At 44.6% G+C, this 15,133-nt stretch overlaps 1 protein-coding gene across 1 annotated transcript in view; it reads right to left on the reverse strand.

Moving 5' to 3' along the window:
• The window catches only part of ERI3 (ERI1 exoribonuclease family member 3), a 131,851-nt gene that overhangs the window by 105,887 nt on the left and 10,831 nt on the right, over positions 1-15,133 (reverse strand). Inside the window, exon 3 of the mRNA XM_065656150.1 lies at positions 1,865-1,981. Within this exon, the coding sequence (XP_065512222.1) occupies positions 1,865-1,981 (117 nt within the window). The remainder of the gene's footprint in view (positions 1-1,864; positions 1,982-15,133) is intronic.

Here is a 15,133-nt window from a genome sequence, read left to right on the forward strand (position 1 = left end):
AGCAGCGGAATCTGCAGCACAACACTGCAGCTGGGACACCCGTGCCTGTCCTGGGGGCTCCTGCAAATGCACGTCCAGCACACACACACGGCCTCGCTTGCTGCCAGGCTCCAGGCACAAGACATGGACCTGCAGGGACACAAACAGCTGCTCCAGGCTCCCGAGAGCAAGAGAAGGCAGAAAAACCAGCACCGTGGTGAGGGAGCATTAGATGGGCTGGATGTCTCTGTCACAAGCTTGGTGTCCAGAGAAGCTCTCAAGGTCCTCAGGCTGTGGCAGGCTGGAGGCTCCGTTCAGCTGGCACAGCCACACCAAGCAAGTCACACAAACTCTTGAGCAACAACAGAGCTGCAGCCTTTAGCAGCAGAGGGAAGGACACAACAGAGAAATTTCCAGAAAAAGGAATTCTGGTGGGAGTTAATAAGTGAGACTACTTCTCTCTAGCATTTAGATGACATGCAAAATGGACATTTTGGGCTCTATTCTAGAAGATGATGCTGCTGTTAGCAAAGATCAGGTACAAGCTGTGAGATTTATCACGTTTGTACAAGCATAGTCCCATGGGGATAAGGACAGCCAAAGTAGTTGTCCAGCCTTCTAGTATTAAGATTGCAAAACCATTTCCATTATAGCCCTCTGTTTTCACACATTTATAGCTTTCTGAAAGCCCCTCTCCTGGGAATAATGTTTTCTGTTCTTAGTCTTTTTTTTTTTCCTGAAGTTTAAATAAAATACCTTCAGCTGTTTTTTCGTTACAAGAGAATAAAAAAAAAAAGTATTTGTTTTTACAATGTGAAAATATAGAAGGGGCTGGTCGGTCCTGGAGGGGACTCCACCTAACACAGAGGAGTCATTTTTCATCACATCAGTACACACGGGACAAGCACTTTGAAGACCTAAACCCGTAGCGACAGAGGTCAGGGAAAACCCACCATGGTGCTGATGATCCCGGATGAAACCAGGACAGAATGAAGAACTTGGGTACCTTGATTCCCCATATTCAGTTACTTCAGCCACTGAGATGGGCAATACTAAAACAGTAGAATAACAGGAAAAAAGCCTAAAGCAAAAGGAGTTTAGAAACTTTGTTTTAATGGCTACAGCAGGGAGGAAGAATGCACTTGCAGAAACAGTTAACCTTGTGTTCAATGAAGAAAATATAATTTTAAAAAACAACCAAACAAACAACAAACACACACAACACAACAACAAAAAAACCCCACAACCTATGCCTCCCTATTTTGAACTATCAGGGATCACATTTACCACCTTCATCCTCTCACCTGTAGCTGAAGAAATGCAGCCACAGCTCGAGAGCAGCCGTCCTCAGCAATGAGAGTAACCAAGTAACAAGAGACCACTTCTCCAGCAATCATTTCAAGTGCCCCACAAGCACAACGTCAAAAAGAAAGCCTTAAAAATACGGATGTGAGTTACCCAACACTCTGAAGGACTCATTTAGAGCCTCTGAACCATGCAGCAGTACAACACTTTTTCCTTTGGACCACGGTCTCTCTGACCTTCCCCACCAAAGAGCACCACGGCAAAAATCACACAGAGAGGCTACAGGATTTTGAGCATCAGCTAACGTGAGTGCTTTTATTTTGTGGTCACCCAGGAAGACATTGGTTACTTGCAAATGCAACTGATCTTAGTTAGCAGATCATAGCTATTTATGAATCCAAACCGAGGTCTTTAAATGCTACTGCAGTGACAAAAAATGATGCCTCTTGTCCTTAACTCAAGGCTGGCAGGACATGCTGCCTTGCAGCTGCACTGTGAAGAGGTGAACCCAACCCCTGGTGCAATGGAAACCTGCTTCCCAGGGAGACTCTTGGAGCACCAGGGAACCTTTGCACTTTACCTCTGTACAGAAGGGCGTAAGCTGGGGATGCACCACAGGCTGAACATACATGTGAAAGGTGGATTCGATCTCCATCGTCCTGCCATTCAGCTTCAGGATAGGGAATTCGATGATTTCCTGAATAGGGCAAAAAGAAAAGCAGCTGTTCATTTAAAACAAAAAAATGAAGCTGGAAATGATCCCGCCTAGCAAACTGGCTGTAAAAAGAGCAGCCTAACAGTCCCAAACAAAAACAAGCCTGACATGAAGCTCTGCACTGCGAGGGAGAAAGCGGTATCGGAGCACAGAGCACATCGCAGTTGGGATGGGTTGCAGGGACGTCTCTGTGCTCAGTCCTGCAACCACACAACTTGCTGCCCAAGCCCAGCCTAAGGAGGATGGTCTGGCACCACCCACATTTGCCAACACCACCCAGGGAACACGGAGACACCCTTGCAACGGGCTCACCTCTGTTTTAGCAGGGACACCCCAGGGGCTGGGCCCTCCCCAAAACCAGTCCCACGGTCTCCAGCTTGCTGTCCTTTTGGACGACACCACCGGACACACAACAGGAGCTACTGCATGGAGCACCTCCTTCCCAGGAGAAGCTGAGGAGCACTGCTCTCCTCGAGTGAGCAGAGGAGCTGGAAGCCACCCCCCCAATCCATCCTTATGGGATATGGCACAGGAGAAAGCCCAGCTTAATTCTCCTCTTTGTAGCCAATTTATGCTGATAGGGAAATAAAAATGTTCCTTCATCAGAAGAATGTTCAATTATTTGAATAATCAGCAATCAAAAATTTACATGGACCTGTTAATAAAAAGTTTAAACAAATCCAGTTGCGATGGATTTCTCAATTATTAAAAAATATACATGAAATTAAAAAAGACGACCACTGAATAAAAGCGATAAAATCCTTTGTGTTCACCCCCTCCTTCTCCACTCCCTCCCCTCCTTCCAGTTTAATGTAAGAGGAGAAGTGACAATTTGTTTGGTGTCTTTAAAGAATAATTTGTCTATGTTATTTAATAGAGATGCATGGCACCAAGGTTCTGGAGTGCAAATGAGCCCGCTGAGTGATATCCATGCAACAAGCCTCTCAAATCACTTCTGGAGAGAAACAGAGAGAGGGAGAGAGAATAAAAAAAATATTGCTTTTTAATATTCAAAAACAGTTTGCAAAATTTAATCAAAGCAGAGCAAAAGCTAACATTTTTACCACTTTGACATTTTTATTAGCGCTTTCATAAATTTTTAAAACATGAATGGAATTAGTTTAACAACAAAAAAAAAAACTGCCTGAAAACATCTGGAAGAGACAAATAAGAAATAATAAAAAATAAAAAAAAAAAATCCAACTCCTGCGAGTAAAATTAGCATGTGGAAAATGCAGCCGTTGCAGAGGAACTAACACAGTTTTTGGACCCTGGCTGCAAACCCCATGACCTGCAGGCGGAAATTATCGTGAGGTCATACGTATGAGCTGATGACATCACCAGCCCAGCAGGCAGAGGGAGGGCAAGAAGCTGGGTGGGTAAATGGAAACAACAAATAATTTAAATAACCGGGACAAACACCCAATTTCCGTGGTGGACAGAGCCCGTGGCCACAGCAGAGCAGCTCCCCGAGCAGCAGGCACACAGCCCAGCCCCGGGCACGCGGGGAGCACGTGCGGCTGAGATGGAAAGTTAAAGGAAAAAAAAATTAAAAAAAAAAAAAAGTGTTAACAGTCCTGAAGGGCCCAGGTGCAAACACCGAGCAGTCAAGCTGCAGAGGACGCAGGGCTTAACCATTTCCCCACAATCGGCTGTGCCGCTCTCGGTTTGCGCTGTGCAGGCTGAGGCAGAGCCGAGGTTGGGCACATCCTTCCCCACTGCTGTGACATCCCACCGAGAGTCACCAGGTTTCCCCGGGAAAGAGATTAAACTCCACCCACGGGCTGGAAGGGGAGGAGGACAGTGGCAAAACACCTGAGCATCACCCGGATTGCTTGTTGTGCTAGAGCCAAACTCACCAGCCTCAGCCACCCAGGAGGACCCGTGGAAACGCAAGAAACTCAATCAGAGTAAGAAACACTGCACACAGCTGATCTTCCCTCAAAAGGGCTACCACAGACAGGCTCCAAATGCTGCAAGTTTCTGTTCAGAAGGAAAATGGACTGCAAAGTTTGAAGCCAATAGACAGGACATAATAACAGAGCCAGGCTTAATCCCTGGATAACACCACCCCATCCTTCAAATCAGAGTGGGGCAGCTCATTAGGACCTCTTAGGTCAGCAGCCCACCCAGGGGGGACCATGGAGGTGGGCAAGCCCACGGCGGGGCGAGACGAGTGTTCCCCTTCCTGGAGAGGGACACATACTGGCTGGATTTCACAGCAGGGCTGTGTTGAAACGCAGAGATGGGTCCTAAGGGACCACAAACATCCTCAGGGGCCATCAAGTGGCTGGATGCAAAGCAAGACCGAAAGACAGCCCTGCCGCTGATCTGATACACAAAGGCGTCCCTCGCCTTCCAGAACCAAAGGCAAAAAGCACTTCCAGGAGGGCTGGATTAGGGCAGACAGAGGAAATAAAAAGCTGTATTAAAAAACGTGGAAAATTTAACAATATCCAGAATTACTGCAGGTCTGTGGGAAGCATGCAGCCAGGAGCAGGGGTGGAACCCCCGGAGCGACTTGAGCATCTCGGGAGAAAGAGCAGATGCTCTTTTGGGCTTATTTGGTCAGTTTTTGAAGCAAGTGGTAAAGGGCCTTTCCTAAAAGGCTGTTTATCTGCACACTTCCTATAGCAGAGATTTTTCCAGTCTCTGGCAGTGTTTGCTCCACTGGTATCTAAGGCAACAGATACCAGCCCCATGAAATCAGCCCCACTCCTCACTAACAACGTTAGCCAGTCCTGCAATGAAATTTAACCTGTGACACTGCTGTACTTTTCATTTAAACTTTCATTTGGAGAGAAGCAGTGTTTGGAGACCCTGCAGTTTGTCCTGCTAATAAAGACAAGTGTTGGGACCTTTAAAGGTGCCATTCATCTTTTGCCTTTATTAAATTCAATTTTCTTAAGCCCATGATACATCATGAAATTAAGAGTTGACATTCCTGCAGAAATAAAAATATCTATCAAACATAAACAGAAGGGGGGGGGGTGGAAAAAAAAAAAGGCCTCTATTATGAAGAATTTATGGCTTAAAGTCGATCTGTTTCCACTTTTTTTTTTTTTACAAGCATATGGTTTGTTTTAGATATCCAAAATGTTATTACAGATCTAGAATTTCATTAGTAATTATTATGAAATGGTGAGCACTTAGACACACACACACGGCCCCCCAGCAGACGGTGACGCAGGAAGGCAGCCGGGCACTCTCTCACGTTTCACAGCAGCCTGGTGAGCTCCACACGCTCGGCTCCATCTCCACCAACAAGGACCTTCGCTGCTTCTTCCCAGGTGGGAAAGATGAAGGAGAGCAGCACAAAGGAATTAAAAGGGGAGGTTCACTGATATTTCCTTTCTTTTATCAGAGTCTGATCATCTGTAAGTACTACTTTGAGATCCTTGCACCCTTCCAGCCACGTTCTAACTTCAGCGGTGGCTTGCGCCAGCAACATTTGGGGCTTCTAAGTCTCTTCTTGGATTGTTTTTTGTTTTCTTCACCATCTCCCCTTCCCCCAGCTTTTCCTTATAACACAACCAGAAGTTATGGATGTGCTGAAATAATGCTGTGGGTATCCAGAGGCTGCAACTAGCCACAAGCCACCAGAAGAACAAATGTACCCATTTGAATTTTGCAAGCACTGCTATTAAGTATTTTATTCAGCACTGCAAAGTAACTTGAAATGAAATCCATGATTCGAACCATAAGCAAGTACCTTTTTATTTTCCTTTCATTGTCATGAAAAGTTGAACATGTTTTCTGTTGAGAAATTCTGCACGTGGCTCCCAATTACAGGCATTTGCATTTATATTGTTGGAACACAGAGCTTCTAAAATCAATATTAACACGCTTAAAGAAAAAGACATCGGCACCCTGTCCCTCCCCTCAGCTGCGCCCCCAAACACAGGAACAATAGGAACCTAGAGAGCCAGAGGCTTGTATATATCCATTACCAGGTCCACCCTCTTTACAACAATCTTGCATTTATGATTTCACAGTGTTTCAAGCAAATGTGTGTGACTGCTTGCTCAGATTTTTTTGCCTTAAAGAAAAGGTTCCCTCTCAAAAAAAAAAAAAAAAAAAAATCCCAGGTTCAAACCTCCCATGCGACCTGGCTGTCCCAAGCCGGTGCACTGACCAGTGGCAGGAGGCTGTGGGGTAACTACGGAATGGTTAGGGCCTTCCTTTTTAAGAGGGATTTGAAAAATTCATGAGGGCATGTGAAAGCAGTGCTATAAACCCAGCTTTTCCCTACTCAACCATCCTAAACAAAACTCCCCTTCCTTTAACTCCCAAGCAGGGATGCACAAATTCAGCTGTCTTGATCTTCTGGCTAATAAAAGAAATGAACAAGCACACAACTACAGTCACTAAATAATATCCTGTGACAGACAAATCTTCTGGAGTTCAAAGAAAGCATCTGAAATTACACTAATTCCCACAGAGGAATCTTTTTGCTTATCCTGTTGGATCTAGGGAGCACTAACATCATTAGACAAAAAGAACACAGTGCCCAGCAAGAACTTCCCAGCTCTCAAAACCTTTTAATCCAGAAGCCCACATACAAAGTGGACAGGGCACACTTCAGGACACTGATTTATGTATTTGAAGAAGACCATGCAGCCTTTTCAGTTCAAAAACTACCAGAGAATAATTTATCCCTTATGCCCACCCCCACGTGAAGAAGTTTAATAAACACAAGAATAAAAGATGCCCATAAAAATCAGAGCTGACTGTTCAAAACGCAATAAAAACAAGCAAAGGCCGTTGAGAGAAAGGGATTTTTTCTGATAAGGAAAAACATAAAACTTCCTACCAAAAGACTCCTTTGCACCTTCAAAAAAGGTGCAGACAGAAGAGGCAAGGGAGTGTCCATGGAGGGGACGCAGCCTCAGCACCAGCTCATTTTGTTCAGGGATGCTTTTTTCCCCTCTCTTTAAAGAAAAAAAAAAAAAGACATTTTATGCACAAGGAGCTTATTTCTTAAACAAACACTCGTGTTTTTGATTTACACCACAGGCTGCTCCTAAATAATTTATGGCGGGTTAAATTTATTGCACAGCCCTGGCCGGCTGCAAATTCGAATTGCCAAATAATTAGATTTTAGGGCAATGCTTATAAATTATCCGCCGATTTGTCCGGACTTGTTTGTCAGTTGCTTTGTGCTTCGGGTCATCTTTGGCATTTCGCTGTTTGTGTTTTAATTGCTGATTTACACTTTGACAGATGAGAGTTGATGCCTCCAAGACTGGGGAGGGGGCGGGGGGTTGAAGAGCAGGAAGAATCAGAGCTTTTAAAGCCTTGTGATTTTCCTTTTTTTCCAAGGCAATTAAAATTGAAAAGGGACATGGTAAGGACAGCACTAGCCTAACAGATCTGCCTCCCCAGCTTCCATCCTCAGCCTTAATTATTATTTTAACTAAAGCCATTTCCAAGTGAGCAGCCTTGCACTGGCTCTCGGGGCAGGGGGGAATGACCTCATAGGTCTTTTCCCCACTTCTTAATTTGTATTAAACTAACCAAACCAAGTACCATAAAGGCAACACCTCTGCAGTGGGGGATAGTAGGACTTGAGCTGAATCAGGGCTGTGCTGAGGTTCCAAGGGATGCCTACCTGCACACACGACCAGGAGTCTCTCAGTGCTTCTGTCCCAGGTAAGTTACTCTGTGTACTGATTAACTCTGTCAAAAGGTCTTTGGGGAAGCACCTGACCCCCAAATTTATTTTTCCATCACTACCTCATATGTAGTACATACCCAACAATTTAATGCATTTAAACAACTGTTATATCCCAGAAAAGTGTGAAGGGAAATACACATCAAAATCAAAACACGAGAGAAATGGCAGGAATATGGAAAGATCATGAAACACTGGCATAAGACGATGTAAAGATAAATTCTGCTGCCTGATCATTGAATATCCAAGGTTTCATCCTCCCACTGCTCCTAGGTGACCCTCACTGCCTACCCCCAGCACTCAGGCACTGGAGCCCAATGTCAAAGCCTGGATTTCCTCAAAGATTAATTCTGAGTTGCATTTCAGGTTCTACACTGGCATCAAACCTGGCTCCTATTTTCGGGTGCTTCCTTACAACTGCGAGGGTGAGGGACCATTTCTCTTTCTTTAATAGAAGCTGAAATTCCCATCTAATCACATGCCTCCAGGAGCCTGAGCTTTAAGAGAGACATCTAGTCCTTGCACCTGCCCGAGGGCAGCATCACCTCCCCCTAAATCATTTCTGACTTTGTCTAGGCTGTTTTTACAGACTCCAATAAGAGAGACTCACGCGCTCCCCAGGCACTCTATCCTCCCGTTTCATTAGTCTTATCATCGGAAAGTTTTTCCTAATGTCTAATCAGAATTTCCCTTGCTGTTATTTAAATTCATGACTGCCCACAGCAGACACAAGCCAGAACATTGCCTTTCTCAATTTTGTAACAGAAGACCTCATCATACATACCTTTCTCTTCACTGCAATGAACACAACTCCAATGCCATCCCACTTGCACTCACAGCTGCGTTTTGCAGACCCCTGGTTACACTCACTGTTTCTCTTTTGGATGCTCTTGAAATGCTCTCAGCTTTGGGGTTTTTTTTTTTTGAAGTATGGATTTTAAAGTGAAACACTTCCCCAGCTGAGGTCTCTTCTTACAGGGCCAAGAAAAGAAGGATCCACATGTCTCGCAAATGACATTTTCCCCCTAAACTTACCACTGTGGTCTTTCATACCTGTCATTGTACCTGAAATCTCAACAGCTGGCTCACAACCCTTGTCCCGCCATCCTGAACAAAACTTTTGGTGGTGTTTTGCTCTCAGGCTGGTTCCTGCCTCTCAACATCAGCATCAGCTCACCTACCAAAACCCACAAAGCTATTTTGATCTTTCCAGCAGCATCCAGACATCACGAATAAGGCAGAACCTCTCTCCTCTTTCCACACCTGGAATGAGAAATATAGACCAACAGACGTCAACATTTCCACTTGTTTCTTCAAGCACTACTAACACATATTTAAGCACCCAGAAAATCTCCACTGACACAGCCAACACCACCAATTTAAGCTAGACTCTTTGAGAAAGTTTAGTACTCACACCAGGTTAAAAACAGTACACATACATTCCCAAATATTACCTTTCTATTCCAAAATGACAGCTACACTATATCCTCTTCCACATCCACTCATTTGTACAGCAAGCAACCAGTCTGTACAGTCCCCATTACAGAATTAACAAATCATTTCAAGACCCAACCTCTTCACCTGATATTGAGCAGCACAAACGATCGATGTTCCCAGCAACACTAGAACATCTGGGCTGGGTAGAAAGGGCACCTTCGTGCATGTAAATGAACAGCCAGGGTTTTACAAACATCACAACTAGCTGCTGGTGACAGCGCATTTCTGCCTTGTAGAGAGGAACTAAACGTAACGAAGAGCTATTTTGCCAGCTAACAACTGCACAGACCAAGAAAGACAATAGAGGGACGGTTGTCCAGCCAGCTTGGCACAAAGAGGAAGAAAAGTATGAGACTTAAGCAAGTCCTGTGCCCTTCTCACCAAAAAAGCTGAGCTGCACTTTCTTTCATGAGGAATGTTTTGTTCAAAACTAAGAAAAGATCACCCTAATGCAGCAAAGACCATTTTCCAGGAACAACAGCAGCCTGAAAAGCAGTGTCCCTGTGCAGCACTAGATAGATGCCACACCATGGAAGAATACTGCTTGTTTTTAAACACATCGTGCTGGGAGGTTTTAAACACATCGTGCCACAGAGGTTGTGAAACAGCAGCCAGCATGGACTGATTGCCAGTGACCGCACAGGGCCACACACAGGGCAGGACAAGGGCAGAGAACGTATAAACCTGTGACACGTTCCCTTCGCTTCAGAAATGCACGTGGTGTGAACATTTCCAGCGGCACATGTTACCGTCATCAGTGGCTTTACGGAGAGGCAAAGAAACCTTTAAATACAATACAGCAGACTTGCACATTCCTGAGCCAGCCTGGATCTTTTCTTTTCAGGGTGACTGCCACTCAACTGCTTTCTGCTGTAACAACAAGTCTACTTAACTTTGCAACTTGTCACCTAAACGATGTGTAATGTTTGTACAGCTAAGGATACAGTGTTCAAACAGCACAGGTGGGGAATTGCACACCGGGATGCATAACTGATGTGGGGTCTCCGCGCGCTGCAAGGGAAAGGGCAACGTGACCGATTGCTTTAAAGTAGTCATCTCATCGGGCTGTCAATAACCAGCCGAAAGCTGAGCAGGTTGGGTCAGGTTAGGACTGCAGCAATTGGCCACCTGGGTGCCTTGGTATTTTAGGCTTGTTGCTATAATAATGCTGGGTTTATACCTTTAAATAAGAAATTGCTTCGAATCTTTTTGCATGTATCAGACAACTTGCCTGGTGGTCTTGTGGTTGTGCTCTCCAGGAGATTTGGGTTCAGTAACTGTTCATGTTCTCTAGCTCATCAGGTTTTAAACAAATACAGCTAATTCTGTTGCCTGAAGCTATAACCCGCCCTGTCAGATTCACATGGGTCACAGCAAGGTTGTCCCCGCTTACTGGGAGAACACGGGAGGTCTCCAAGGCAAAATGACTGCCAGGGAGAACACAGCTTTTGAGGGTTACCCTGCACCTGGTGTCTCAGACCCTGCAGAAGCCTCTCCGAAACACTGCTCTTCTCTCTACATCCTTTTTAAAATAAAGACACTATTCTCCGTATTGGTCAAAATAAGATTTCACAACAGTCCAACAGAATTGCAATGAAGCACGATACACAGAAAATACGATTAAAAAAGAACAGCATCTCTTTAATTTCAGATGCACCATGTGGAATGTTGGGCTATGGATATTCATGTGCTCTTTGCAAAATTTTTAACTGTTCAGAAGAACTAGCTACAAGGCCTCAAAAAGTTTTGGGTTTTCTTTTTTTTTTTTTTTTTAAAGATTGTTCAAAAACTTAACAAGAACGGAAAACCCCATCTGAAACAGCTTTTATATGAAATATTTCCTGCCAATCTGAGAATTCAAAGCATTCCAATAAAAGAATGGCATAACAACAGCCATAATTGGCAGAGATAATTTCTTTTTTTTTTTTTTAACTCATTTTAGTAAAAATTAATTTAAAATACTTTGTGTGACTGTGTTGTGTGCATTTTTAACAGCATTCCTCTAGAAACAACACTGGAAGAAGCTGAACTGAGAACTAGCTATTTAAAACTACACCCAAGCCTAAGCTGCATGAAGACAGGTAATTGCAGATTAATATTCCACTGTTATATTTTTGCACAAGAGCACAGAGTTAAAGTTGCCATGGGAAACAAGCCTGAATTTCTTCACTTTTCAGCAATACACAATCATCCTTAATAAAGGTTTTGGCAGGTGATTTCTAATGCACTGAGCTTAACAGCCACACAAAAACTGCAAGAAGAAAGCTGCTACACGGGGACGTCTGGATAGAATAGGTAGGCACGGGCACATGTCCATTATCCGCCTCTGGGTAGGATTGTGACAATCTCCGCTACTTCGTGAGCCACCTTGCTGCATTCGCAACCTGGCCTCCAGCTAGAATTGCCTTGATACAGGCTCCACTGCGCGCCGCTTGAAGAGCATTGAAGGCAGTCCGCTTGAAGGCAGCTGCTTCCCAGCAGACAGCGGTCCCTTCGTAACCTCCTCCCACAGCAGGCTTGTGATTTTTAGGGACATATTCCTCCTACCAAGTCCTCTGAGGCTGGGCTACAGCTCCCAAGGCGGCTTCCCTATCTCCTCTCTACTCACCCTGAGCAAAGAGCCCGGCATCTGTTGCGACAGCCTAAATTGGATGGAAATCAACATCCATTCCCATTACGAGGTCAGTCTATAAATCACAGTGGCTCAGGAGCATCATCATTCAGTTGTCCCTGACATGGGAACAAGACCACAGGTAGAGCAGCAGGGGCAGCGACAGGCAGCGATCACCGCAGCATCCAGCTGCACCTGTCCGCCGCCGCCAGCCACAACCGCAAGACGGATGTTCAGGGCAAAGCACCTTTAATGCTGTTTTACACCAGCACTCACAGAAACACAGCCTGAACCCAATTTAACCTTGTTGTGCATTTGTACTTCATGTTGTCTTACAGAAAGGCTGGCTCCAATTTGTGAATATGCTTTTGCCAATCAGGAAGTGTACTACGATCATCCAGATTTGTTTATACACTTAAAAATAAATTAGTAACTGAACATATGCTTATTCATAGTCCCAGTGTTTACGTTTTTATGTTGAAATGATGAGTGATGTTCTGTATTTATTATTATGTATGTATTACTATTTATTTGACATCAATTATAATCAAATATCCCCCTAAAATAACAACCAAAATTCACGCTAAACTAACTTGAAATATGTAGCATACACTAAAGAAAAATACCAAGATATTTTTGTATTTAAAATGTGCTGTTTAAGAGAACACAGAAAGTATTGTCCGTAAACATTTTATTCTTCTGCCTCTGGTCACAACTTCCGTCAGCAATTAGAAGATTTCATACCTTCCTCTTACAGAGAGTTTGGAAGAGGCAAATTTCTAATTACCAACTGATTTATCAAATTTGAGTGAATCTGAGACACTGAACTCAACTACCTGGAAAAAATGAAATGGAAAAAAAGCAGCTTCGCCATTACCAAAAGCTCATTTAGCAACTCAGCACCTCCTAGGTCCAGCTCCTTCTGCCAGGTCAGGGGTCCAATACTCTTTTATACTTTTAGGCAGCAAACACACAAAGTTTGAATTCTATTTCATCTTTGAACAGATCTGATTTCTACCTTCAGATTTTTTACATTAAATTAAAAAAATGATTGGTTTTCATCCACTCTGCTGAAGTTGAACACAAGATACTCAGCTTGTGGACCGAAAGAGGCATACCCACTCATTGCATTAATAAAATAAGGTTACAGGCGGCTGCAGATCTGAGCCTGGGGAGCTCCTTAACAGAGTCACTGAAAGAACTGACCACCATAAACACTGGTGTATACAAGGACAAAGGGACAAAAGAGCAAGACTCCCACTTATTAATGCATCTCCTCTTGTGTAGCTAAAGCACTATATATACCCGGATCTACAGGCTGATAGCGTATAAAAGCAGCAGGTACTTATAAACTCTTAGCAGACAGTAAAGGAAAAAAAGTCAGAGTTAGAGCTGAAAAATGAAGCACACCACCACCATCGTGGTCCAAGATCCACCGACCAAATGACAGCTCCCACCTGTCCCCAGCTGGGCTTTGGATCAAATCCCAAATGCACAAGGTAAGCTTTAAAGAGATGCTAGGGGACAGCCATAAACATCCCTTACTGCCAACCCCTACTGACCTTCGGCTGGCTAAAACACTGCACGACACAGACTGTGCCTCTGTTCTTTCAGGTTTTTCTATCTGTCCATCCAGAGCAATGCGGTTAAACCCCACAACTTCTTTTCTCTCTGGGATGGTCTCATTACTCATAAATATACCCACAAAAACCAGAGGCTAAGCTGCTTCTTTTTATGCATATAAACATGCACTTTGATTTAGGGGCATTTCTGTTGAAAGCCATCAGAAGTCAGGTCTGCGAGGATGCTGCTGTTTCTCTGTGAGTATAGGGCAGGGAACACAAAGCAGCCCCTGTGCCCGACACAAAAGTGGTAAAGCAAAGAGCAGTGGCCACATGGCACTTGGCCAGTGGTCCCGGCCACTGGAGCCACGATGCAGCCAGCTTCCCAGGGGGACACCACTGTCCTTGACACTCCTCGGTGCCCATTACAGAGGCCACATCACAAGACCTCAGAGGGAGATCAGGCAGTGTGAAAGAGAATGGAAATGCAGGAGTCTTCAGGGCTCCCAAATGAGAGTGAAGGACTTCCCCAGGGATCAAGCCAGCGACGATGCTGGCTGCAGAAGAGCACAAGTAAATACAGTGGGAGGGGGAGCAGATGTGGCAGTAACACACCTTAGTGTAGAAGACAGTTCTTTCATCAGTTCCTGGTGAGAAGCTGGAATATTTTGAAGAGCAGTTAGTGAGAAATGTGAAGTGTGCTGCACAGTGGCAAGTGCACTCTGCAAGACTTTTAGGCTGATCTGGCTAAATTTACAGCTGTGCCCGGATCACAGCTTAGCTCTGTATATGCAGTCTCCTCATCAAATGGCAATGCATTTGAAATTCATTGTATCTAGACTTCTATTTTGCAGGTACTAAAACAAAAGCAGATAAAAAGATTAGGATCACAGTGAAGATCATCACCTGACCATTCTTAGCTCCCAGGTCTGCCCTCAGACCAAGCCTCCAAATCCTGTCTGCCACTGCTCCAGTGAAAGATCCTGCCACTATAACCTTGCACAAAGCATTGCTGAAATACACAGCACAGTTTGCCCACCATGACATACAGCCCAGCAGTGAAGAGGACAAAAGCCATGCTGGTCAGCAAAAAGGTAAGATGTAGGCAGGGGCATCAACTAAAGTCTCATTTTATAAAGTTGCCTGATTCTGGCAGGCACCTTCAGCCTTTCCAGCTACATGACTCCCATGCAGCAAAAGCCATGCTTTTATTTGTCAAACTAATCTGTTTGTGGGGATGAAGGACTGACAGCCCTTTCCACACATTATATGATGCAGACAGGCACTGAACACAGCAGACTGGAAAAACAACACTGAAGAACATCTCCACCTTAAAGGTGCTATCTCACCGACAAAATATATAGCAGATCTGCATTGGCCCAGACCATTACTTTCCCTGGCAAGGACTTGGGGACAAAGCTCCTTAAAACAGTAGTAATCATATTCCACTCATGCTCCTTTTTACTGCCAGCTGTAAACTAGCTCCACATGCATCATGGTTTTGCATCAAAATGTGCACAGACCAAACCCATATCCAAAGGGACAAGGTAGATCCAATTTACAGCTTTGACAGGTCTGTGCACCCGAGGCGGAGCGTGCGAGAAATAGCCTGACATCTCACTTGGAAAGCGGTTAAGACCCTGCCAGCAGAACTGGATGCAGAGCCACAACCGCCTCCCACAAAGACCCAGCAAAAGGGCAGGGAATTTGCTGTTCATTTTTCAGGAAACATGAGACACAGGCGGCCCTCGCCAAGGCACTACCAGGGAAGAGTGGAGTCCAGTTTGACC

The sequence above is a fragment of the Caloenas nicobarica genome, chromosome Z (genome assembly GCF_036013445.1).
Source record: "Caloenas nicobarica isolate bCalNic1 chromosome Z, bCalNic1.hap1, whole genome shotgun sequence".
NCBI lineage: Eukaryota > Metazoa > Chordata > Aves > Columbiformes > Columbidae > Caloenas > Caloenas nicobarica.